Below are 27,618 nucleotides of genomic sequence, written 5' to 3' on the forward strand. Positions count from 1 at the left end.
ACGGATCGGATGGGGTCGGATGTCAGCGGACATGTCTCAGCTGACATCCGATGACCCATAGGAATGCATGGGGGGACCGTTCAGATCCGCCAAAAAAACGGACAGGCGGATCTGAACGGTCCGCCTGTGTGAAAGGGGCCTTAGTCTTCTGTAGCCTTGCTCTGGGAGATCTCCAGAGTGTTTGTCGGACAGAATGGTGAAGATTGTCAGTTGGGTATACTGGTGAAGAGAAGCAGCCAGGTGGGCTGGTAATGAGGCAGACAGATGGGCTAGCATTTCCTGCAGGGGTAGAGCTGGGACTAGTGTCTACAAGGGAGTGGAGGTGCTCCAGAATGTAGTTCACACCAAATTGTGCTACTTCCTAAGGAACTGAGAGTTCATAGGTTGTAAGGGGCTGTTGCTAATCTAACAGAGACTGTTAGCCTATGCAGAGGAATCAATTGAAGCTGTGCAGAATAATTATTCAGAGTTGTACATAGGGAGGAAGTTGTCCCTGGTTTTGTCACTTTCAAGTTGGGCATTTCATAATTACTATCTCCATCCAAGTTATTATCTCTCAATAAAGCAAAACAACTAAGCTTGAGGACTGATCCCTGTGTTTGGATGAATGCTGAAAATGTTATGTGCCTGGCTGTGCAGCAGCGGGGAAGCCTGTCACTTGCAGTCCCTACGGGGGTAGTGCTACATGAGCATGTGGTTTCAGCCCTGCTTACTTCTTTTCTGATGGATTACAAAAACACAGAGCTCCCCTTATCTCCCTCCACCTTCCTCATCTCTATAATCCCTGTGTGGATTGTGCATAGGAAGTTATGAGCTCACAAGATTTCTTGAAATATCAACATGTATTTGTATTTATAAAATAGATATTTTAAAACACTTTCAATGGTATATTTAACAGACTAGAAGGGAGCAAATAAAACAAGTTCATAGTTAGGGTTTACATACACTTCAACCTTCTCTATCTGTCCTGAATACCATTGCCACTGAGACAGTAAGTGATAGGACATCCACTTATTACAATTGTCACCATTACAAAGGGAAAGGGTTAATCATCCAATGGGAACTGTTTCATTACCAGCTATGAGGGGAATTTCCCTCACTTTGTGGATATTCCCCTCGCTTCTTGTTTTTGTGGTTTCTGCAGGAGAGGAAGTGAAAGAACTTCAAAGTGTTACTAAACCCTCGTTTAACAAAAAAATAAATCAAAATAACAAACATGTCTATACTTACCTGCTCTGTGCAATAGTTTTGCACAAAGCAGCCTGATCCTCTTCTTCTGGGGTCCCCCGCTGGCACTACAGGCCCCTCCTCTTCTTCAGCAGTGCCATGTCAAGCTGACCAATATCTCCCATAAACACCAATGTAAATTCAGGGAGCAGCGCCATGTCAAGCTGACCAATATTTCCCATAGATTTTAAGTGAAACTCCACGCTATTTATTTATATTTTCAAATGATGTATGGGTCCCCCCAAATCCATACAAGACCCTTATCTGAGACGGCAGCCTGGCAGGCAAGGAAAGGGGGAGGAGCAAGTGCCCCCCCTTCTGAATCATACCAGGCCAATTGGCCTCAACATGGGGAGGGTGCTTTGGGGGGCCCCCCAAAGCACCTTATCCCCATGTTGATGAGGACAAGGGCCTTTTCCCTACAACCCTGGGCTGTGGTTTTGGGGGTCTGTGGGTGGGGGGGGCTTATCAGAATCTTGAAGCCCCATTTAAGAAGAGGGCCCCCAGATTCCGGCCCCCTCCCCGTCATGTGACGTCAGAAGGGGCGGCGCCACCAGGTGATGTAACTGGTTGGCTCCACCCCTTGCCTATAAAAGAGCTGTCAAAGCTGAAGAGCTGAAGAGCGGCATACAGCGGGTAGCCTCGGAAGAGGCGAAGCGTTTTTTAATCGTTTTCTATTTTTTGGGTCCAGCAGGCATCATTATTGATGATAAATTTACAGGGACGCTATTTTTTTTTCTTTATTACCATTTCTAGACCGGAAGGTTTTGCCCCCTTAATGACCAGGCCATTTTTTGTGATTCGGCACTGGGTTATTTTAACTGACAATTGCGCGGTCATGCGACCCTGTTCCCCACTAAAATTGATGTCATTTTTTCCCACAAAAAGAGCTTTCTTTTGGTGGTATTTGATCACCTCTGTGATTTTTAGTTATTGCTCTATAAACAAAAAAGCGACAATTCTGAAAAAAAAAAAAAAAAAAAAAAAACAATATTTTTCACTTTCTGCTATATAACATTCCCCCCAAAAATTAAAAAATCTAATTTTTTCATCCTGTTAGGACATTTTGTATTTTGCTACATATGTTTGGTAAAAAAAAATCCCAAAAGGGTATTTTGATTGGTTTGCGTAAAAGTTACAAACTAGTGGAAAGATTTATATCATTTTTATTTTTTTCTAGTAATGGCAGCAATCTGTGATTTTTAGCGGGATTGCGAAATTGTGGCGGACAGATTGGACCCCAACTGACATTTTTGACACTTTTGGGGGGACCAGTGACATTACTACAGTAATCAGTGCTAAAAATATGCACTGTTACTGTAATAATGACACTGGCAGGGAAGGGGTTATCCCAGGGGTGATCAATTGGTTAAGGGTGAGCCTAGGGGAGTGTTTTCTAACTGTATGGGGGAGGGACTTGTGGAATCAACACAGAGACCTGTGATCCTAGGAGGATCACAAGCACTCTGTGTTCATTCCAGAGAGAACAGCAGACCTTCGTTTTCTCTCCCCGGGGAGCGCGCACCTGCCCCCAAGAGTGCTCCGCACAAACCGCCGTACAGGTGGCGGTCGGCAAGAGGTTAATAAAGGACTTGTCAAAAACTGTGTTTTGTTGTTTTATACTTTTTTTACACTTGTTTGGGGAAAGGGAACGATGTACCTGATAACCATTTACTATGGGGGGACGGGATCTGGGGGCCTCCTTGTTAAAGGGGGCTTCCAGATTCCGATAAGCCTCCCACCAGTAGACCCCCACAACCACAGCCCAGGGTTGTCCTCATCAACATATATGGTATATAATATGGTTGCAGGGTTGGGAGGGACCCCATGCCGTTTTTTTTTTTTCATTTTTTTCATCTGTATTGCTAGGATCCATCAATACATTACAGCCACGAGAAAGTATAAATTACATTTTTTCCTTTAGAAATGTCAGTATTGCTGCAGAAGACTCCATACATCATACAAATGCGCCACTTTACAGGCACATTATGGGGACCCCCAAGGCATTAAATTTAAAGCAATTTTTTATTTTTATTGTTTAAGCGTCTATAAAATCACTGCTCCTGTAAAAACTATTGTTTTAAAAAAAAAAAAAAACGTTTGCATTGATACATGTGTCCCAGGGCAGTACCCGGGTCCCCATACACTTTTATGGTAATAACTTGCATAAAAGCCTTTAAAATTAGGACTTTTGATTTTTCATGTTCTTGTCCCATAGACTTTAATAGAGTTTGCATGTTCGCTAGAACTTTTTCCCAGTTCAAGATGTTCTGGTGCGAACCGAACAAGGGAATGTTAGGCCCATCACTAGCAGTTACCATGCTTTTGCGCATGTGACACCAACCATTTGAGAGCTTAACTTGAGAGCACAAGCAACTGTGACAGTTATCATTCTCATCATGCCTTGGATGTTGGGAAACAGCTAAATCGGTGGATTTAGTTCCACTTTAAGCTATTCTAAACAAAAGAAAACAAAAAAGTTTTGACTATACATATATTTTACATATATGTAAAATCTTAAAACTGTCCCCACCCCTCTTCTAACACCTCTGGTCCAGTTCAGTGGCTCTGTATCAGCCAGATCTGGCTAAAGTGGAGAGCACTCTGACAGTGATAACATCACCTATAGGCTTACTAGCCATCAGTTGATGGCGCTCCCTCCTCTCCCCTGAAACCACTGTTAGCTGACACAGGGGAGCTGATCATATGACCAGACCAGAGCGGCCTGAAAATAGGTAAGTATACAGATCTTTCTTTCACGGGGTAGTTGGTATAGGTGTTTTTTTTTTTTTTTTTTTTTTGAGGGATGGGATGACTAGGCAGTTAAGGATTAGTTAGCTCTGTCCTGGAACTTTACTTTGAGTTGTTTTTAAGATTAAATCCAGAAATTACTATTATAATATACATGCTCGCTTGGCATGGAGGTTCTTCAATTATTAAACTTACATTGGCACTCGTAGTAGTCACAGCAACCATCCGCACTCTTTTTCCTAATTGGTGGGAAGCCATTAGTACAAGTTATCTCTTTGACTTCAGGGCAGGTCACCGGCTTGTGAGTAGTGATGTTGTTTCCATGGCATGTGACCTCTTCACACTGGTCATTTAACCATGTCTCATTGGTCTAAAGAATAGGAATATTTATTTATTTTTTATGATGCCATATCACAAACACATAAAGTGGCATATAGAAAGTTGTTATGATTTCTTTGGATGGTTATTACATTTTCGGTTTTGAAGAGAAATTGTCACCTTGCTCATGCAAAGAAAATCGACAGTTTCTCTGCAAAGTGCATCCCCAGACCCCTTTATATTATTTACCTTACCTTTACTTGATTGCACCTCCTTACTCCTCAACAGAGGATGAGAATACCCAATACTTCCAGGTATAGGGGAATATGTGACCAGCTGCCCTGTAAGAGTATAGAGGCCTGGCAAACAATCACTAGACCTGGACACTGTCACATGACTGGGAAAGTGACTTAGCCAATATGGTGACACAGCTGACTTCAGTATCGGCTGTGGAGTATCTATCCTGCAATTTTCACAAATCTTTAGTATAACAATTGTTACATATTTACAAATTTACTTTCATTCACATTTAAAGTGTTTTTTTTTTTTAATTACTTCTGGATAGTGGGGAAGGGTTAGATACTCTGTCAATATGTTATTGCTGCCTGGACCTTAAATAAATGCATAGTGACCAGATCCTCAACAGAGGATGAGAATACCCAATCATGGAGGTCACATGACCATAAACCCGACCCTGCATCCTGGTGTTCTAAACCCCTTAAAAAGCCAGGAGGCGCCGGCTCAATTGGGTTAAGTTGCCATGCCATATCATTATAACACATTTTGGGCTTTTTTATCCTCAGGAAAATGTCATGTGTCGCTGTCCAGACGTTTCTTACCTTATGAGTTTCATCATGATAAACACAGACTGGCACAGCTGTGGAAAAATATGAGGACATTTTAGGATATTCTATTGTCATGATACCATCAATTTTTTTTTTTTTTTTTTTTTTTACAAAACTATAGTGAATGTTGAATAATTACTAATTATGCAGTGAAATTAGGATAAGTAGGATAAGTATAATTTGTCATTGCAATGTAACTACTAAAAAAAATGTGCACTCGGGGCGTGACCGGAAGTCGCCTGAGGAGGACGCTGGAAAGAGAGCTCCGGGCCGAGACTTTCAATCGACAGCCATCCGACCGTTTTGGGCGCTGGAAGACAGCTCAAAACGGTCCATCCCGACTCTCTCTGGTGCCCCCTCCATATATTGGTGATTATTTAGTGTGGCAGCGGCCTGACTCCCATCCGGGGACATTGCGGCCTAGTAGCGTCCGGAAGCCGCGGCCTCGCCTGCGCAGCCCGCGGCCGCGACCAGCCATCCGGTTCGTGACGGACACCCACAGGAGCGGGGATCAGCTGGCCCAACCTGCTAGCCATCCTCCGAAGCACACACTGGGGGATTCCTCCCCGAAACGTCCCTTGGGCCTATACACTATCCGAAGCCGCAGCCTTGCCTGTAATCGCAGCGATCGCGGCGGGGGGGGGGGCCCGGAGCGCCCACACTGAACTGCTAGCCCTCCATAATCATTGCCTTTCCCCCTGAGGCCCACCGGGACCACCTCCATTGGATACAAATCCACCTGGCAGCAGCAGACGCCTGGGTGCCCCAGTATTGGATTCGGGGCCCACCCAGCAGCCTCAGCCACGGCCTCTTCTCTCAACAGGGATACCAGGCAGCCGGATTCCCGGTAAAGTGACTGTGACCCCCCCCTTCAGGAACTTTATGCTCCCATCCTTTGCTCCTTGACCATAACACCCTGCTGCACACCCCACACAAGGACTTATAACTCCCTCCTGCTGCATATGGAGTTATTACCACAGCCCTTCATTCCCACATTAACTATCTGATCTCTACACAGCTGCTTCCACACTCAGAGACCCATATCCTCCTCAGCTACCAGCTCAATCTTTCCTTTGGCGGCGAATGCGGTGTCTTCTAGGCAAGACATGACAGCCTAGAGCTCCGCATCTCTGGGGATAGGACTGCCTTGCCGCATCGAGTCACCATCACCTGCTTTGCATCTGATAGACCCAACTACCCGTCCGACCAGAGATGGTATACGGGGGCACCAAATCAAAAATCAAAACTAAATCCATCAGGGACGTGCTAATCAAGTCATCTTCCAAAATGGCAGACCCGCCATCTTCCAGATCACCCCACACACCCTCTCGTGTACATTCCTCGGCCCATCCACAGGAGGGGGAATTTGACCCTGACTTTGGACAAACCCCACTTATGCTCCGGGGCGACACCTCACAAACTGACCTCATCCAGCAATTTGAGCGGATGCTCACTCGGGCCCTGAAAACAACCTCAGATGCTATAACGGACAGGCTCACGCATGAAATCAGGGAAGTGGGCCTCCGCACTACAGTACTGGAGCAGCGTACTGAAGAACTAGAGGTAACGACTGGTAACCATGCTGAGGAACTCGAGACCCTCAGAGAGGAGAACCTGACCCTGCAATCCCGTTTGGAGGACTTCGAGAACAGAGCCAGGAGATCAAATATCCGGATCAGGGGTATCCCAGAATCGGTAGAGGACCTTCAATCCACCATAACATCACTTTTTCAAGAGTTAGCCCCTTCTATACCAATTGAGCGACTGGAAATGGACAGGATTCATAGATCCCTAGCCCCTCGCTCTGATGATGGACCGCCAAGGGACATCATAGTGAAACTTCATTATTTCCGCTCCAAAGAGCAACTCATGGCAGCTGCCCGCAACCGGGAGGCTTTACACTTTCAGGGTCATCGCTATCAATTCTTTCAAGACCTATCACAAGCCACCCTTACTAAACGCAAAGCTATGAAACCTCACTTACTCACCCTGCAACATCATAAGATCATCTACCGTTGGATCTTTCCCTTCGCGGTTCGTTTCTCCTACAAAGGTACCTCCTACCAATGTAAGTCTTCCGAAGACTTGCAACATCCTCTCCGGGAACTTCACTTGACACCCCCAGAACAACCATCTGAAGGCTCTAAACGTCGAGCTGCATCCTCCTCACCACAGAAAGAACAAGCCCACGCTGGCCAAGAAGTCCAGCCAGGAATCCACAAGAGAGGCCGCTACTCTTCACCGACTCCACGTCCTGTCCACGCTCCTGAAGATTCCATGGACTGATGGGACACCACGCCGTACACTAGCTTTCCAATACCTTGGCGAGCGCCTTGTTGCTCTGCCGACCCCATTGGGTACCACGGTACTGGTGCCTCCTTGATACAGTAACTATGAACCCTTCTTTTTCCTTTTTTTTTTTTTTTTTTTTTTGCCAGCAGCCTTTTTTGCTGCTCAATGCACTCTTACCAGGCACTTGTGGTTGTTTATTAGTCTCCATATTGACCCCCCAAGTTAATCACAAACTACCCACGGATGGGTAGAAATAGTCCTCACTACATCTTTTGAGCCAGCTTACTAATTGTTTGCCTTGCCGCTTTATCTTCCCCCAACACCATCGCTGCCTGTTCTGAGTGCATTGATATGCAGTAGACATTCGGGGCTTAATACCCTGATTGTCTACTTCTGTTTATATAGTTGGGTATGACTGTCCACCCTAATAAGTTTTATTGTTCAGAGTTTACTATATGATTGACTCGAATTGCTTACTTTATTACATTATACTTTTTTAGGCTGTCCTAGACCCGGGGACTGCTCACTGCACCCCATTTTTTGTCCACTAGAGCCAGCCCTGACTGGATTGGCATCTATTGGACCCTTTGATTCCTCCCGGCGGGTTCCACAGTTCCTTCCGGAGGACACCTTTTTGGTTTTATTAACCTTACAAGACATTCCCTAAGCTTCCCTTCCCCAGCTTCCCTATCCCCCCTCTCCCTCCGGCCTTCCTTCCCATCCCTCCCCCCCCTCCCGGGGAGAGTCTCCAGCCCCTAGCGCCCGACTCCTACCTCCCTCTCCCGACTTCCAATCTTCACCATGTCCACCTTGAATGTGCTTACCTTAAATGTACAAGGCTTCAACTCTCCTTCTAAAAGGGTGAAAGCTTTCCGGTCGTTTTCTTCTCTATCCATTCACGTGGCTTGCCTCCAGGAGACACACTTTTCATCGCAATCAACGCCCAAACACTTTGGCCACCAGTATCCACAGGTCTATACGGCCTCTGCTCCCACGAAGCAACGCGGGGTTCTGATTGCGTTTCATAGAACTACTCCATTTACGCTTCAGAAAGAGATCAAAGACCCTGAAGGTCGGTACCTCCTCCTGATTGGTCGACTTCTTGACTCTGAGGTCACAATCGTGTCCTACTATGCCCCTAACAAACATCCCCAGGCCTTCCTTTCCCACCTCCTGTCTGTCTCTAACACGCACAAGAGCGGCACGCTCCTGCTCTGCGGCGACTCAAACCAAATGCTCTACCCCCTGCTAGACAAATCCCCTGCCCCTACGACTCCACAACGACTCTCTTTTCAACAGCTCCTTAACCAACATTCTCTCTTGGACACGTGGCGTGAGCACAACCCCACGCGGCGGCAATACACCCACTACTCTCATCCACATAAAGTATTTTCCCGGATTGACCACATACTTACCCATGTGGGCACGTCCCCACTTATCTCCACTTCCACCATTGTACCGTGCTCTTGGTCTGACCACGATGCAGTGATCACCTCCTTCTCCTCCATGGTGCCTAAACCTAACCTTCACTCTTGGCAAATCAATGACAGCATGTTGGCTAACCCTACTCACCAACTTGAACTAGAACGAGCCATTACTGACTACCTGACTACAAACTCTCATCCAGACACGTCCCCCTTGACTTTGTGGGAAGCCCACAAACCCGTTATTAGAGGGGTCTGCATTAGCAGAGCCTCGTACATACGCAAAGAAAAGCGTCTCCTGCTCCACAAGCTAGAAGCAGCCTTTTACAAGGCCTCGGCAGACTTTCAGGCGACCCCCATGCCCACCACGAAACAGGCTCTTGACAAAGCACGTCTGGAATTAGACCTCCTCCTGTCGGAATCGGCGGAACAAACGCTCCGAAAATCTAAACACACTCTCTATATGAAAGCGAATAAACCTGATACATTCCTAGCTCTGACACTGCGTAAAGCCGACTACACTCCGAAACCTATACGCCTTAAACTATCCAAGGACACCTACTCCAGCAACCCCCTTAAAATCCTCCGCAAATTTCGTGACAAACTCTCCGCACTCTATAAGGACCCCTCTGGATTCGATCAAACACAGCTAGACTCCCTACTATCTTCCGTTCCACTACCTTCCCTATCATCCTCCCACAGGGAAATGCTGGAACAGCACCTCACAGCTGAGGAACTGCAGCAAGCCATAAAGTCTTTGAAACCACGTAAGCGCCCAGGCCCTGACGGCTTCTCCGCTACTTATTATAAACGCTTCGCTCCCATTCTGATCCCCCCTCTGGTAGGGGCGCTCAACTCCCTGCTAGATGGGCACCTCTTCCGGGAGGAGTCACTAACGGCTGCTATTTCTATGATTCCTAAATCCAACTCCGACCACACTTCTTGGTCTAACTTTAGACCCATCTCCATACTGAATATAGACATTAAACTACTAGCCAAAGTCCTCTCCACCCGTCTCAATACCGTCATTGGGTCATTAGTTCACGCAGACCAAACGGGCTTCATCCCGTCTCGTCAAGCAGGCGACAATGTCAGACGGGCTACTCTCCTAGCCCACATCGCTAGACAACGCCACATTCCCTCCTGCTTCCTCTCCCTTGACATCTGCAAAGCCTTTGACTCCTTATCCTGGCCTTACCTTACCTCGGTCCTCGGTCGTTGGGGATTCGGCTCACATTTTATGCAGTGGGTGAAAGCCCTTTATCGGAACCCAAGAGCATATGTACACTACTCCGGCTTCCGGTCTGACTCCTTCCCCATTGAAAGAGGCACTCGACAAGGCTGCCCCCTCTCCCCCCTCCTATTTGCCCTAGCTATTGAACCCCTCGCTATCCTTGTACGTGCTGATCCTAACATTAAGGGAATTGAGCTAGGGGGACATCACCATAAACTCTGCCTCTTTGCGGACGACGTCCTCGTTTTTCTTACTGCCCCCCTGGTGTCGGTTCCTAGCCTCTTACGTACCCTAGCAATCTTTGGCTCCGTCTCAGGCCTCGTGGTTAATCCTCGAAAATCGCTAGCTCTAAATGTATCTCTCCCGACTGATGTCCATTCCCACCTTAGGTCCTCACTCCCATTCCCTTGGGCAACCTCGTATATCCCCTATCTGGGGGTGAACCTCACGGCTGACCCTGCTGGGCTCTACTCCGCCAATTACCCCCACATGCTGTCTACACTTACGAACCTCATGTCTAAATGGTCCTCCCTGCCCCTATCTTGGATGGGGAAAATCACGGTGATCAAGATGTCCATTTTACCCAAAATCCTGTACCTCTTTCGAGTTCTCCCTATTCCGGTGCCGTCCTACTTCTTACGCATCTTACAAAAACGAGCTTTGGACTTTATTTGGAGCAAATCTAAACCTCGCTTACCGAGACCGACGCTATACCGCCCACGAATTCGCGGCGGGCTGAGCGTACCGCATTTTGCCAAATATTATTACGCAGCACAACTAGCTCAGCTCCCAAAATACCACGCCACGAAGGAAATTCCACTGTGGGTTTCCCTAGAAGCAGTGGAATGTGATCCATTATCTGTGGCCAACCTGCTCTGGCTACCACCCGCACAACGGCGGAGCGTAACCAACCCAATCACGAAACATAGCTTGACCATCTGGGATAGACTTGGTCGACGCTTCCACCTGCAATCTCCTCATAATCCCCTACTCTCTTTTCTCCGCAATCCGTCCTTCTACCCGGCCTGGTCCTCGCGGACTTCCTTCTCCGCCTGGACTAGTGCTGGCCTGATACGGGCCCATCAATTCTTTACCTCGCGCACCTTCTGCACATTCCCTACCCTGCGGGAAACTTATAATCTCCCCTCTGGGGAAATATTCCGCTACCTACAACTCAAGCATTTCTTTACACAAGCTACTCCGATTAGGGAGACCTCCGCAACCTTCTCGACCTTTGAACGCGCATGCAAAACTGACCCTCACAGACGTGGACTCCTCTCTGACCTCTATGCCCACCTCCTGTCGGCTCAGGAGACCACACCACCTACATACATAGCCAAGTGGGAACGTGACCTGCACATCACACTTGATCACGAGGACTGGATACAAATCTGGCAGGCTACCAAATCGGCATCCCCAAATATTGTTGCACTCGAAACGAATTACAAGGTCCTCACCAGGTGGTATTTGGTTCCCGCTAGGATCTCTAAATATGTGCCTCAGTATTCCCCACGTTGCTTCCGGGGGTGCGAATCCCCAGGTACTCACGCTCATATCTGGTGGGAGTGCCCTGTGGTTCAAGCCTTCTGGTCCAAAGTGCACGAAACTCTGTCTACCATGTTTGGCGTCCCTCTTGTCCCTGACCCGACATCTACTCTCCTGAATCGCAAGCCACCTAACCTTACACACCGTCAATTCAAACTTTACCTATATGTCACGACGGCTGCAAAGCAAACCATCGCGAAAGCATGGAAAACCCCCACACTCTGCCATCTGGCTATGCTACACAGGGTTACCCAAGCCATGCTCCATGCTAAAATGGAAGCAATTTTGTTAGACAACCTGACCCCCTATGAGCGGCTATGGCGACCCTGGATTGACCATTGCCTACCTCCTGGCCTTGACGATAGCCTTGTACTCACCTGATTGGGCTTCCTCACTTCCGGCTCACTTCTCCCTCCTGGGCCCCTAGTAGGGTTCGAGGCTCCCTCCGGACCCCTGCTGCTACCTCCCTCCCACAACCCTCCCCTCCTTACCCTACTTTTTTCCTTGCCTGTCAACCCAGCCCCCCCCCACTCGGCCCCTGGCGCACCCACTTGAGAGCTATACCTTGGTTTTGGTTGAGACCCCTTCTGTGTGGGGGTCCATCCACACAGCGTGGCCTTGTGCCACACCTTCAGTTTGAGTGTATCCTCATTGCATCCCAGACGGTACGTCGGGTCGATCCCATATATGTATTGCATTTGTTACATGTTATTTGTATGTTATATACAGCAGTATTGAATCACAATGTGCCTTGTTTTATCTAGACGTGTACCTTCTATTTTCAATGCATATTGTTGTACCATGTTTCCTTTGCCTTCAATAAAACCGTTTAAAAGAAAAAAAATGTGCACTATGTTTCTGCTTGTGATGGCAAATTAACTGAAATTGCAAGCAGGTACAAAAATGTATGTGCACTGAGTACTTTTATCTAAAATAATCAAAACAGCTCCTAAATGAAATCCTTTGTGGGTCAGCATAAAGGTATTTATTTAAAGATTCCCTATAGAAACAACTGTGACGTTTCAGACAGAATCAAGCGGAGGAATCTTAATTTGGTACGTACTGCACTCATATCTTGGACAGCAGTCATCCTCTTGAAGTACAGGAGTAGCTTCAAATCCAGTTTCACACTTTATTTCCTTGTTCAGACAGTAGGTACTGTTACATTCTATGGGCAGGAAGATCAAATGTTAGTATTCCTACAGCAGTAGATGGGATAATCAGTGATTAGATTGTATAAAATATAGATAATATGTTAACTTACGGCATTCATTCAGCATGCAGCATGGTTCTTCTGGGTTTGGCAGAGTCACAGGGATGAAGCCTTCCTTTTCACAGGTGATGGGTGTTAGTTTGGGGCATGATAATGGCTCACACTGAACAGTGAGGGAATTGGCTTCACAGACACACTTCTTGCAGCCACTGGTCCAGGTCTCTGCAGGCTGCCAATAAAAAAAAGATAATTAAATTACATGTTGTTATCTAAGACAAGAATTTACTGTACAAACAAAGCCTCAATTTTCTAGTGTCCAAAAACTCTTTACTATTCAAGAGTGTGGACATTTTTTACATCTACCTAAACTTATCCTGTACTTGCATAATTCTAATATTTCTGTAGTAACTATATAACTATAAAATATGTTTATCCACTGGTATTATTAGCAGGGGGTAAAAAAAAATAAATAAAAATAAATAAATAATGGATTGGAATGGGTCCGAATACACATAAATATGCATCTGGTATGAAAAGGCACAAGAGGCATGGGAAGGAACAATATACAACACAGTATGACGAATCTGATGTATGAAAAGCATTTTAAAGGTAAAACATATTGTTGCATCAGCTTCCAACTGTCATTTGCAAACTTTTTGTTAATCATTGCAGTCTATCAGCTTACAATGGTCATCCGAATACACATAAATATACATCTGGTATCAAAAGACACAAGAAAGAGGCATGGGAAGGAACAATATACAACACAGTATAAAGAAATCTCATGTATGAAAAGCGTTTTAAAGGTAAAACATATTGTTGCATCAGCTTCCAATGGTCATTTTCAAGCTTTTGTTGCTAATTGTAATCTAGTAGCTCACAGCTGTCTTTTTACAAGAATGAGAGCATTTCTTGCACAGGAGAAGTGAACATGCAAACAAGGGATTAGGTTTAGTTAAAATGTTTGTAAAGTGAAAATCTTATTTTTTAGGTAAGGACTAATTATAACTGTGTATAACTGTGTAAAACTGTAAAACTGTGTAAGTGTAAATAATCTCTCACATGATAGCCACCTCTTCCCCTTTTTGGTTCTACTTACAAATCAGACACTTTCTGAACAACCCTATTCTTACTCCTATATGGTCAAGACAGCACACACCCTTCCAAAACCCTATGCACACGTAACAATCCACAAAGGCATCTCATCTCAGACATCTATATGATGCTCTTCTCTGAAGATACACCTATTAATAATAAGGCCTGTCAACAAAGGCAAAAGGATCTAGATGTCTCCCTCTCCACAGAAGAATGGTAACGTATATTCCTCCACATACACAAAGTCACGGTCAATGTTTCAACAATTGAAAACGGTTTCAAACTTTTGTCACGCTAGTATAGAACCCCTTCTCGACTTCATAGGATATCAACCACAATCCCACCCACATGTTTGAGATGTAACAATGATATAGGCTCCCTCCTACACATTTGGTGGTCATGCCTAACACTCCAAACCTACTGGAAAGAAGTCCATTGTTTCACTATACAACCTTGGATAAGGACGTATACCTTGGATTTTTCTCCAGCCCAATTTCTGCTTCACCGCATCTCTCTTTCTAGAACAGATTACCCCCGGTCATTGGCTATGCACCTGGTCAATGCGGCCAAAATGTCTATCCCGGTACTATGGCCCTCTACCACCCCAATAATCTCAGACTGGCTCCGTTGTATAGGGAGAGTAGCAGAAATGGAGGAACTTGTCCATCAGGCAAAGAAAGACACCCGCTAAATTCACAAAGACCTGGGCATGCTTGTTCTATTTTATGGAAACAGCAGACTATGCACAAGCCATGAATCCCCTATGATTTCATCTATTCTGAGACCAGAGGGGAGGGGTATGGAGAATCTCCTCCCCTCCCTTACTTCCTTTAACCAGTAACGTCATCCCTTTTTTTTCCACTATCCTACTACTCTTTTCCTCCCCTCTCCTATGCACACCTTCACTTCCCACTCCTTTACCCCACTTACCCCCTCCCAACCCCTCCTTCTTTTACCATACTTCTCTCTCTCTCCTCCCATTCTTCCAGATAAACGTACGGTACAGCACTCATTTCTTAACTTAATTGGCACAGCTTTTAGTCACATGCCAGGGTGCTAGGGATAACCTTGGACTCTGAACTCTCCTTTCAAACTCACATCCAATCCCTCTCCAAATCATGCCATCTTAACCGCCGCAACATCTCTAGAATACACCCCTTTTTAACCAACGACACCACCAAGCTGCTAATTCACTCCCTGGTTATCTCTCGCCTCGACTACTGCAACTTCCTACTCATTGGATTACCTTTACATAGACTATCCCCCCTTCAGTCCATAATGAATGCTGCTGCAAGACTCATCCACCTTACCAACCATTCAGTGTCCTCCACCCCTCTCTGCCAATTTCTCCACTGGCCTCCTCTTACCCAATGAATAAAATTCAAAGTACTAACAATAGTTTACAAAGCCATCTCTGCCCCCAGCTACATCACTAACCTGATCTCAAAATATCAATCAAGCCACCCACTTCAGTTCTCCCAAGACCTCCTGCTCTCTAGGTCCCTTGTCATCTCCTCCCATGCTCGCCTCCAGGATTTCTCCAGAGCTTCTCCCATCCTTTGGAACTCCATACCTCAATCTGTCTAACTTTCTCCTAATCTATCCATCTTTAGACGATTTCTGAAAACCTTCTTTTTAAAGAAGCCTACCCGACTTCTAACGAATACACTGTTTCACTTTCTCCATCAGCTCATCCCCCACAGCTTTTACCTTTTGTATCAAATGACCCTTCCTCTTAGATTGCAAGTTCTAACGAACAGGGCCCTCTGATTCCTTTTGTTCCAAATTTTATTGTAATTGTAATGTCTGCCTTCATTTTGTTAAGCGCAAACTGCTGGTGCTATATAAATCCTGTATAATAATAAAAAAGCCAAACCAGTTTACTGATCTACAACCTTCAGTTTCAACTTTCCCAATCCAAATATAGCTTTCTTCTCCACTGTCCATTTCTACAACACCCTATACATTTAAACAGCAACACATTAAAGATTTTTACATACCCACCCTTTCTCCCTGACCTTAAGTTAAAGGGTTGTTCGCTTAGACGCAGTTTACATGCATCTATGTATGCACATCTTCCTTGCTATATTGTGCTAATCCTCTCTCCTGCCTACAGAACATGAGTTTGCTATGCAGGTCTAAGACTCATTGCTTCACTGTGTCAATGAAGCATATGGGAAATTTACAAATTTTATATTGCTATGTGAATGTGCCTAACTGTTCTCTTACACTTTGGGCTGAAAAAAATTGTTTGAAAAAAAAAAATTGTAAATAAAATACATAAAAAACATTTACAGACCTAAACGATATTTAACTAGTATTTTTAATGATTAAATGTTTAAGTCCAACTCACAGCTTTGGGCATTCCATCAGGACCAACACAAGCTACAAGAAAGAAATAAGAAAATTTATTTTCATAACATTATTGAAATCTAGAAATGAACTAAGAATTAAACAAATAAATAAATACGAATTACAGTATATGTATACTTTTTATAGTCCTCTCAGTTGCTTATTACTACTTTCAGTGATTAGATTACATATTTTGCATATTTACCACAACTCTTAACGCAAGTATCAGAGTAGGAATTGAAAAGGGTTGTTCCAGCTGAGCAGAAACAGCCTTCAGTTGTACCGGTAGCAACATTTTCAATGTGTCTGTAAAAAGAAACATGCTGTAATGTCCTTTTAACTGTGGTTGATCACATTTTGGAATTAATTATTATGGCCCTTGCCCGTACCAATGCAAAGGAAATCAGTTTAAATTGCTATAGTCACATTTATCAAGTTTAGATTAATGCAGGATGGATCTAGAGAATGTTTTACTGTAGTTGTGAAAAATGTAATCAGAACACAAAATAAGATTAAGTACTCTTCCTTATACAAAGCTTTCTCTGGTTCAGCATTAATGGTTCAAGGATAGCTCATTCCAATTGCTTTCCCAATCCCTGTGGTCTTTATATTCTGTTTGGGTACAATCATTGAATACTCCAACTAATTCAGGAGCTGCGGTTTATGAGAAGGAGAAAAAAAATAAATAAAAAGTGCAGCGCCAAACAAACACTAACATTAAATAATGTCAGTGATATATTTTTTGAGGAGACATATCATCACAATACAGCTCTTAATTGATGTGTGTATATCATTCCCAGATAAATGTCCTTAGGAGACCATAACCAGACGCAACATAAGTCCATTGGTAGGATAGATCACACAGACGGTGAGGTTAAAGATAAAGGAGAGGTCCCACTCCCAGGATCAGACCGAAATCCACTGCCATGATCCACATAGATAAACCCTTACCAGAGAGTGTGAACCCCCAAATTAATGAGTGGTCAGATGGGCTTATGCATATAGTGTATGTGGCTTGATGTAAAATCCACACCCCGTGCAAGGCGATCTCCCAACTCCTCACTTGTGTCCAATGGAAATTGTATATCCCTCTCCTGGGTCTTGCCGGTCAGCAGTAGTTACATGTACCTCAAAGGAAAAAGGGACTCCAATCGCGTAGTACATAATAGAATTTATTCACATAAAAGCAACGTTTCTACTCACATGTCAGCAATGATTCATAACATGTATCCAAGATGGCCGCGACATGTGCGTGCTTGCGTGCATCGTGACGTGCCTGACGCATTTTGGCATCAAAGACGTTCTCAAAGGCGTGGCCGTCGCCTGCAAGCACGCAATAAATAGTACAAACCCTGGAAGAGATCACGCACGGAGTTAGCCAGACGCATCCCGGAAGTAAAAACATAACAACACAAGCTTGCGCTTCAACCTGTATACCGGAAATGTGCAATAGTCTGATACGGGTGGCGCTTAGTGGGAAAAACGGAAATAAAACTCATCCAGCACTACCACCAGGGTACTAAATTCCAAACATATTCACACAACCAGTATATCATGAGCACTAATAATGGTGAGTACACACAGAGGACATTCAAAATTAATAAATAATCCATATAAAATATACATAACCACCATAATTGTCAATACAGAAGTATACCATGTATACTCTAAAAATTAATAACATAACACCTGAAAAATACATAAGAAACCTTGATATCGCTAAATAGCATATGCCTGACCTTCACACAGGCTATAAACATGCACGTAATATTAGCCATTAGAACATATCAACTTCAGGGCCCCATATCAGCAGACATGGCGACATCCTGATGTTCAAGAATGGATAGCCTGATGTCAAAAACATTTTTTTATTTATAAATCCTGACATCCAAATAAAATTAAAAAACCATAAAAAATATAAAGAGTTAATGGCCCACAGAGCCTATCCCACTGGGACCAGAAACCTATAGGACTGTATGTGGATCATGTCCACATCTAAAATAAACCAATCATAAGTAGTAGCAGCCTCAACGTCCAAAAATAATAATAATAACAAACACCATGAGCCATAAGACTAGGGGATGTGGCAAACACCAATCAACTGTTACTAATATAACAGTTGACCCCAGTCCACATTAAGTCCATTGGGACTGTAGCACCTCAGATCGTAGATCCACTGAGTTTCTTTCCTTGAGATCTCCCGCCTGATGTTGCTACCCCTCCAATGGGCAGTGAACTTGTCGATGCCAATGATGGAAGTACCAGTGGCCTTCTTATTGTGGCACTCCAAATAGTGTCGAGAGATGCTATGTTTGGGGAAACCATCACTGATATTACCCAGGTGCTCATTGACCCTCACCTGCATGGTCCTGATGGTCCGGCCCACATATTGAAGGCCACACAGGCATTCAAGAAGGTACACAACATTCTTTGTGGTACAGGTTATAAATGACTCAATGGTGTATGTTCGGTGCGTGGTGTTAGACTGGAAGGTACAAACCTTCCTGTTCTTAACAGTATTGATCCTGCAAACCGCACATTTTCTGCAGAGAAAGAATCCCTTAGTCTCTGGAAAAAAGGTTGACTTAATGGATCTATCAACAATGTTAGGTGCAACCCGCAACCTCAAAGGGGGAACGCCCCGATATACCACCGTTGGTTTATCCCCAACTATTGGTGCCAGGACTTTATCATTCCTAAGCACTTTCCAGTGCCTAGAAAAAATGTTTTTACTATCACTATATTTCTGGGTGTAAGACGTAACAAAAGAGGCACCAAAAGCTGTAGTTTGAGAGCTATCCTTCGGCTTATCGGACAACATGTCCGACCTATTTTTACAAGCCACCTCCCTAATGACAGTATCAAGCTCAGCCGGAGAGTAGCCCTTATCGACAAACCTCTCCCTCAGAATCTGGGCCTGTTGGAGATAGTCCCCAAGGTGTGTGGACCTCTCAACCCTGTGAGCTTTAGTTAGGGAGGGGTCTATCTCTTTGCCTGCTTGTCTGCTTCTCTAAATAAAGTAAAGAAACATAGGACCAGTACATTTCAGAGTTGCTGGTTTATTTTACCATTTTTAAAATTTGAAAATGAGAGGTATGCTATCAAAAGAAAGGTCTAAGGAGTCACATCAAAAATATTAAAACCAATCTTTTCAAGGATAAAGAAGCCTAACAAGGTAACCAAGAGGTAAGAAACAAATTGGATGATAAATAATTGTTCAGAGGGTATTTTATGGCTGATTTAAGACACGGGTCAAAACCGACCCGTTAACATCATCATGGATAGTAACAGAAAGCTAACATAAGAGGAGGGTTAACATCATGATCAAGGACAATGCTCTGATCACTACAATGCATATTAATATAATTAACATATACGTTTTGATAGCTGCCATCATCCCTCTTGGTTGCGGTCAGTCCCCAAGAGTCAATTCATCAGGGTGCGCAGGAATTACACACACCTTGTCCAACAGGCCCAGATTCTGAGGGAGAGGTTTGTCGACAAGGGCTACTCTCCGTTTGAGCTTGATACTGTCATTAGGGAGGTGGCTTGTAAAAATAGGTCGGACATGTTGTCCGATAAGCCGAAGGATAGCTCTCAAAACACAGTTTTTGGTGCCTCTTTTGTTACGTCTTACACCCAGCAATATAGGGATATTAAAAACATTTTTTTCTAGGCACTGGAAAGTGCTTGGGAATGATAAAGTCCTGGCACCAATAGTTGGGGATAAACCAACGGTGGTATATCGGGGCGTTCCCCCTTGGAGGTTTTGGGTTGCACCTAACATTGTTGATAGATCCATTAAGTCAACCCTTTTTCCAGAGATTAAGGGATTCTTTCCCCACAGAAAATGTGCGGTTTGCAGGATCAATACTGTTAAGAACAGGAAGGTTTATACCTTCCAGTCTAACACCACGCACCGAACATACACCATTGAGTCATTTATAACCTGTGCCACAAAGAATGTTGTGTACCTTCTTGAATGCCCGTGTTGCCTTCAATATGTCAACAATAGGGTCAAGGAGCACCTAGGTAATATCAGGCATGGTTTCCCCAAACATAGCATCTCTCGACACTATTTGGAGTGCCACAATAAGAAGGCCACTGTTACTTCCATCATTGGCATCGACAAGTTCACTGCCATTGGAGAGGTAGCAATGTCAGGCGCTAGATCTCGAGGAAAGAAACTCGGTGAATCTGTGATCTGAGGTGCTGCACTCCCCATGGACTTAATGTGGACTGGGACGTCAACTGTTATATTAGTAACAGTTGATTGGTGTTTGCCACAGCCCTTAGTTTTATGGTGTTTGTTATTATTATTTTTTTTTGGACGTTGAGGCTGCTACTACTTATGATTGGTTTATTTTAGATGTGGACATGAACCACATACAGTCCTATAGGTTTCTGGCCCCAGTGGGATAGGCTCTGTGGGCCATTAACTCTTTATATTTTTTATGGTTTTTTAATTTTATTTGGATGTCAGGATTTATAAATAAAAAAATGTTTTTGACATCAGGTTATCCATTCTTGAACATCAGGATGTCGCCATGTCTGTTAAAATGGGGCCCTGAAGTTGATATGTTCTAATGGCTAATATTACACGCATGTTCATAGCCTGCGTGAAGGTCAGGCATATGCTATTTAGAGATATCAAGGTTTCTTAAGTATTTTTCAGGTGTTTTGTTATTAATTTTTAGAGCATATATGGTATAACTTCTGTATTGACAATTATGGTGGTTATGTATATTTTATATGGATTAATTATTAATTTTTAATATCCTTTGTATGTACTCACCATTATTAGTGCTCATGATATACTGGTTGTGTAAATATGTTCGGAATTTAGTACCCTAGTGGGGTGCTGGATGGGTTTTATTTCAGTTTTTCCCACTAAGCGCAGACTATTGCATATTTCCGGTATACAGGGTGGAGCGCAAGCTTGTGTTGTTATGTTTTTACTTCCGGGATGCATCTGGTTAACTCCCTGCGTGATCTCTTCCAGGGTTTGTACTATTTATTGCGTGCTTGCAGGCGCCGGCCATGCCTTTGAGAATATCTTTGATGACGAAACGCATCAGGCACGTCACAACGCACGCAAGCACGCACATGCCGCGGCCATCTTGGATACATGTTATGAATCATTGCTGACATGTGAGTAGATACTCTGCTTTTATGTGAATAAATTCTATTAAGTACTAAGCGATTGGAGTCCCTTTTTCCTTTGAGGTACATTTAACTACTGCTGACCAGCAAGACCCAGGAGAGGGATATTCAATTTCCATTGGACACAAGTGAGGAGTTGGGAGATCGCCTTGCACGGGGTGTGGATTTTACATCAAGCCGTATACATTATAGGCATAAGCCCATCTGACCACTTATTAATTTGGGGGTCCACACTCTCTGGTAAGGGTTTATCTATGTGGAGCACGGCGGGGGATTTAGGTCTGATCCTGGGAGTGGGAACTCACCTTTGTCTTTAACCTCACCGTCTGTGTGATCTATCCTACCAATGGACTTATGCTGCGTCTGGTTATGGTCTCCTAATTTATGGATGAACTTTTTTTTCCTTCCTCTAAGGACATTTATCTGGGAATGATATACACAAATCATTTAAGAGCTGTATTGTGATGATATGTCTCCTCAATTATATGTGGAATATATCACTGACATTATTTAATGTTAATGTTTGTTTGGCGCTGCACTTTTTATTTATTTTTATTTCTTGGATTAATCATATCTTTTGTGCTGGCGGCCTAGCAGAATTAAGTTGGATGGTGATAAGCTTAGTGGTTTGTCACAATACACGTGTGTGACCAAGCACGGCTTTCTACCCTTCTTTTTTGTTTATCTGTATATGAGAAGGAGAAGCCATAACCAATAAACAGGCAGGGTTTCAGTAAGAAAGTGTTGCAAAAAAAAAAAGAATGCTTTATTATTATTAACTTTTCTTACTTGTTTTCACAGGTCTTAACATGCACTGGTCCACAAGGATTATACACTTTTCCAGCAGGACAGCTGTATGCTATTTTTTTTAAACCAAAAAAAGGGAAAATTTAAATCACATCACACATATATATAGAAGAGAGAGAGAGATAGAAAGATAGATACATAGATACATATATATGTAGAATATATTTACTTTTTCTCTGGGATTAGAATCAAGGATCCTAGCTTGGACATTTTAAAATCGAGTCAGTTAGAAAACTTACGGCAATGGCCTCCGGTTTTTCCTCTCCAGTCTATGCAGACTCCATTGGCACTGCACATGGAAGCATAAATCTCCAAACTGGAACACTGCACTGAATCGTTGCTAATTCGGCAGGCATCAAAGACACAACCTTCATGGTAAGGCTTGGGTAGTATAATCTTGTGGCACTCAGCAAAGATACTTTAAAGAGAGGAGTTGAATTAAAGTGAACCTGTCATGCAACATCTGTATAAAAAACAATGAAGTGTTATAATCACCCAATGATTAACCTGAACCAGGTGAAACATGTCAGAATGACTGGTCAGTGGGGGAAGACTAAGCTGAAGCTGGAATTCATCTTTCTTTGGTTGTCTTTGCCAGTGTGTGGCCCCAGGCTGTATGATTTATGCAGGCTGGTGTGATGACGCACCCCGAAGGGGCTGTTCCATGGCAACCTGGGCTCAGAAGAAGTGGGTTGAGTGATGCTGGAGATCATTCAATCCAGAAGACTAGCCCCATTTAGTGGTCAAAAGATTTTAACCAGGAAACTCCAGATTAAAGGTGAGTATTGCAAATAAAGTTCATTTATTTTTTTTAACTATCCTGGGCACTTTAATAGTAATGATTTAAAAAAAAAATGTTTTGGGGGGGCATGGCATTAGCACACCTAGATGGCTGCATCAGCCTGAAGCTCCGTTTGGCCTCTGGGGAATCCAAAAACATCTGAGCCACCACGGCATCCAGAGAGCTGCCACATACCTCCTCAGAAAGCAGTCATGTGGCAGCATGCCTCAACACTGCAAGAATCCACCATAGCCCCGCAAACTGGCTTGATTTTTCCAACCTGTAGGCCGCCGTCTGCACCAAAGTGGTGGCGGGCGCAGGCCATGTCCCCAGCATGCAGCGCAGCACAGGACCACCAGAAGCAGGCTAATGGCCCATCTGGACCCCAGGGAAGCGGGGGATTATCTGGGGCATCTACATCCACCATCCGCAGTCAGGCAAAATCAAGGCCACGCATGGATTTGCCCCAGAGGACACGGCAAGACCCCATCATAGAGGTGAGTGCTTCTCAGGCCCTAAATACAGGAATGTCCCAGGCCTTTCCAGACCCTGTATCAATTTTCCCCACTATGAGACAGCCTGTATCAGACACTGTGCTTAAGGAAATAATCCTCTCTCTGCGTTCCTCACTACACTCTGATATGCTGGCTTGCATGCAGCAAGGGGGAACTACAAGACCTGGAGGACAGGGTGGACAGGCTGGAGTCCTCACTGGGTGAATACACCTCTTCCTACAACACCATGCTCTATGCCCATGCCACCCACTCTGAAGAAATTACATTGCTGAGAGATAAGCTGGCAGACCTAGAAGATAGATCTAGGAGAAATAACATTAAAATCAGGGGGATCCCTGAGCCAGTATCTAGCTCCCATCTGCAACAATTTGCCCGCAACCTCTTCTCCTCCTTGGTGCCAGGCCCTTATCTTGCCATTGATAGATAACACAGGCTGCCAAAACCCTTTTTCCTCTCTTACAAGGTATCAAGAGATGTCCTGCTGAGAGTACACTTTTATCAAGCGAAGGAGAAAACCCTGTCCTTATCTGAATCTTCCAGGATGCTTCTCCTCATTGCAACTTCTCCTTGACCTCTCTCAGCACACTCTCCAATGCCGCAATAATCTGGCGACCATAACTAAGGCGTTGCGCAACCATAAGGTTATCTACAAATGGAAATACCCAGCCACACTCTCCATTTCCCACAGTGGAATGACATCGATAGTCGCAACCTTGAACGAAGGCCTTTAAGCACTGCAACAATGGGGCATTCTCCCTGACCTTCCTTCTGGAGAAGCTTGTCACCATCAACCCGCAAAGCTGTTACCGGAATGGCAAGTGGTCTTTCACAAGCAGTCATCCATGAAAAAGGTGGCTCATAATTCACCTTCAACTTGCTACACATCTACCCATGACCCCAGCCAACATTTTGCTTGTTCTTCTCCCTCTGTCCCCTCAGTTACGGAAGACGCAGTTTCCTCTGCTCACCGTCCCTCACCGGGGACCCTTTTTCTTAAACTTTTACTTTATTGTTCGTTTGACCTGCCCTACATGATATGAGTTTCTGGTTGCTCTTGTTTTACCAGTACAGGCTTGATCTTTCCCCTCTTCACATGTGCTCTTTGTCCGCTACTTGATTTGCCCATGTCATCGACACCCCTGTACCCTGGCGTGTCACCACATACCGAGATATCACCCCCCAGCATTTACTATGACCCTGAAATGTCTTTCTACTAATCTCAAGGGTCTCAAACACCCTGCCAAGAGGTTTTTCCTCTGGAAGGAAGCACAGAGGGCCAAGGCTGACATTGTGTGTGCACAGGAAACACACTTCAACCAAACAGCTACTCCCTCCTGTTCACACAAAGATTATCCACACATTTTCCTTGCTAGCGCTCCTGTGAAAAAGGGAGGCGTCCTGCTTGCCATTAGTAAGTCATTGTCCTTCCAGCTTAATCATCTGGACGTTGGATTAATCATCATCATCGGTGATCTAAACTCCAAGCCATACATGCTGGTTACCATATATGCTCCTTAATCCCACCAACTCCGGTTTTCGAAGCTGTTGAAATGTGCAGATACAAAACAATAGTGGTCTGGTGCACTAAACAAAATATAAATCACTTGTGCCTAAATTTAAAAAACACAAATATAACAGTCTGTATAACAGTTGTGAATCCCAACAAATGATCAAAAATGTGAAAATGTTATACACCCCAAACAGGGTGTTAACCTTAATTTATATATTAATGTCCAAATGTGATGTCCAACACACTTTTCATAATGTTTGAACTAAAATTATTGACAAGAAATACCAGCGGTGAATCCAAGTAGTGAATGTGAATCCAATAGTGAATATCCAAACAAAAATACCAAATATTATGTAGTGAATCCCACCACCTCCAGGATTAGCTCCTTACCGACAGGTTGGGATATTAAGGCAGTAAACTCTACCCAAGAGTGACAACTCCCTGTGCCGTGGAAGTGATCCCACGCTTCTTTACACGTTGTGGAAGAGACAAACAATCCAGCCCCTTACCGGATGGATGTTATAATGAAGCATGTATCTGTCCCTTTAGGAGGTATCTCGGTCGATGCCCTCTCGGGGGAAACGCGTCAAGAGGAGGTGCCGCACTGTCACTATCCTCATCCGCGGTCCGCACTGCAGGCGCCCGCAGACATCTGAGTTTACAATCTTATTCTCGGTGTGATCATGTAAGTGTACTACATTTTTTTTAATAAAGTTTGCTGGGGTAATGCACTATTGGCTGCCTATTTTGTTTACTACATGTATGAGAGAGTCTGTGGAGGACGATTTTAGAGGAGCATAAGAGCCAAAGGAGATCACCAGTGAGAAACCCAAGCGTAATCCACTGATGCTGTTGGAGTGAAGGTCTTTAAAGGGACAGATACATGCTTCATTATAACATCCATCCGGTAAGGGGCTGGTTTGTTTGTCTCTTCCACAAGGTGTAAAGAAGTGTGGGATCACTTCCACAGCACAGGAAGTTGTCACTCTTGGGTGGAGTTTACTGCCTTAATATCCCACCCTGTCGGTAAGGATCTAATCCTGGACATGGTATTTTCGTTTGGATATTCACTATTGGATTCACATTCACTACTTGGATTCACCGCTGTTATTTCTTGTCAAGAATTTTAGTTCAAACATTATGAAAAATGTGTTGGACATCACATTTGGACATTAATATATAAATTAAGGTTAACACCCTGGTTTGGGTGTATAACATTGTCACATTTTGGATCACTTGTGGGATTCACAACTGTTATACAGACTGTTGTATTTGTGTTTTTTCAATTTAGGCACAAGTGATTTATATTTTGTTTAGCGCACCAGACCACTATTGTTTCATTTATAATTCCAAATCAGGTATTTGGATCTTTGGTTGCAGCTTCATTATTTTCTTTACATCAGCGCGCCCTTTTTATTTATTTTTCAAATGTGCATATGACCAGATAAACACGCACAAATCTAGTTCTGCCTTAAAAGGCTGTTCTCCTTCACTGAGGGGCTTTTTCCACGCGGAGCAGGTCTATGATGTCTGGAGGTGCCAGCATGCATTGGAGAGACTATAAGTTTTTCTCCTCTAGACACCATACCTACTCTCACATTGATTTGTTTGTGTTTGATAAATGGCTTCTACAGAGGATTTCCTTTTTCTCTATCAAAGACATAACGCGGTCGGACCATGCCGCTATCACAATCATGATAGAGGAGCAGGAATCTCAATCTGGACCCTCCTTTTGGCATTGTAATGTGAAACTTTGCAAGATGATGTCTCCTCTAAAGTTATGCTTCAGCATCTCAGGGAGTTCTTCTCTATTAACGCAAATTTGGTCCCTGAACCCTATATCACATGGTCTGCTCACAAAGCTTATATTCGGGGCATATCTATCCAGTTAAGCTCTAGAGCCAAGTAACAATATAACTTAACTCTCAACAATCTCCTAGGACCCTGAACTCCAAAATATAGACATAAGGAATAAACTAGCACCCTCCCAAGCAATCTCTGCTTCCCTTACCAAACTTCAGGGAGAATTACGGTTCTATCTAACTGAGCAGTATGATAAACACCTAAGGCATCCTAATCTTAACTCTTGTGCGGGCTCAAAAAAAGAAGCAAAGTATCTTGCAAGGAGGCTTAAAGCTACCCAAGCAAAATCCCGCATCTCCCACCTAATTCACTCCATTCTTAAACACAAGATAACCAATCCCCAGGAGATAGCAGATATCAGGAAGGCAGGTGGAGCCTGACAAGTAGAGAGAACTCTCACCTGATGAGAGCCTGAGGTAGCAGAGCTGGATGCCGGATGGTCACTAAGGTAAGTACTCTGACAAGGACACAGGTTCACCTGAGGTGCGGAGTCTAAGTGCTAGCTTGTTTTCACCAGGGCCCTTGATGGTGGGGATGGACTACGCTGCAAGCTAGCACCAGGTCGCTGTCCCCAGGATCACCCAGCCAGGAGGAGCGCAGGTTCCGGTCCAGAAGCGGAGAAGCAGACAAGGATAACTGAGAGAATAGTCAGACGAGCCAAAGGTCAGGGCGGGCAGCAAGTA

The 27,618-nt window shown here is 44.2% G+C and overlaps 1 protein-coding gene across 1 annotated transcript in view; it reads right to left on the reverse strand.

Moving 5' to 3' along the window:
* Positions 1-27,618, reverse strand: part of LOC309565962 (von Willebrand factor-like) — a gene marked incomplete at both ends in the record, with an annotated part of 214,069 nt that overhangs the window by 82,023 nt on the left and 104,428 nt on the right. The window contains 5 exons of the mRNA XM_082270990.1: positions 12,901-13,078; positions 16,298-16,329; positions 16,502-16,602; positions 22,249-22,318; positions 22,506-22,684. Coding sequence (XP_082127116.1) covers positions 12,901-13,078; positions 16,298-16,329; positions 16,502-16,602; positions 22,249-22,318; positions 22,506-22,684 — 560 coding nt within the window. The remainder of the gene's footprint in view (positions 1-12,900; positions 13,079-16,297; positions 16,330-16,501; positions 16,603-22,248; positions 22,319-22,505; positions 22,685-27,618) is intronic.

The sequence above is a fragment of the Pelophylax lessonae genome (assembly GCF_965119305.1).
Source record: "Pelophylax lessonae genome assembly, chromosome: 10".
Classification (NCBI taxonomy): domain Eukaryota; kingdom Metazoa; phylum Chordata; class Amphibia; order Anura; family Ranidae; genus Pelophylax; species Pelophylax lessonae.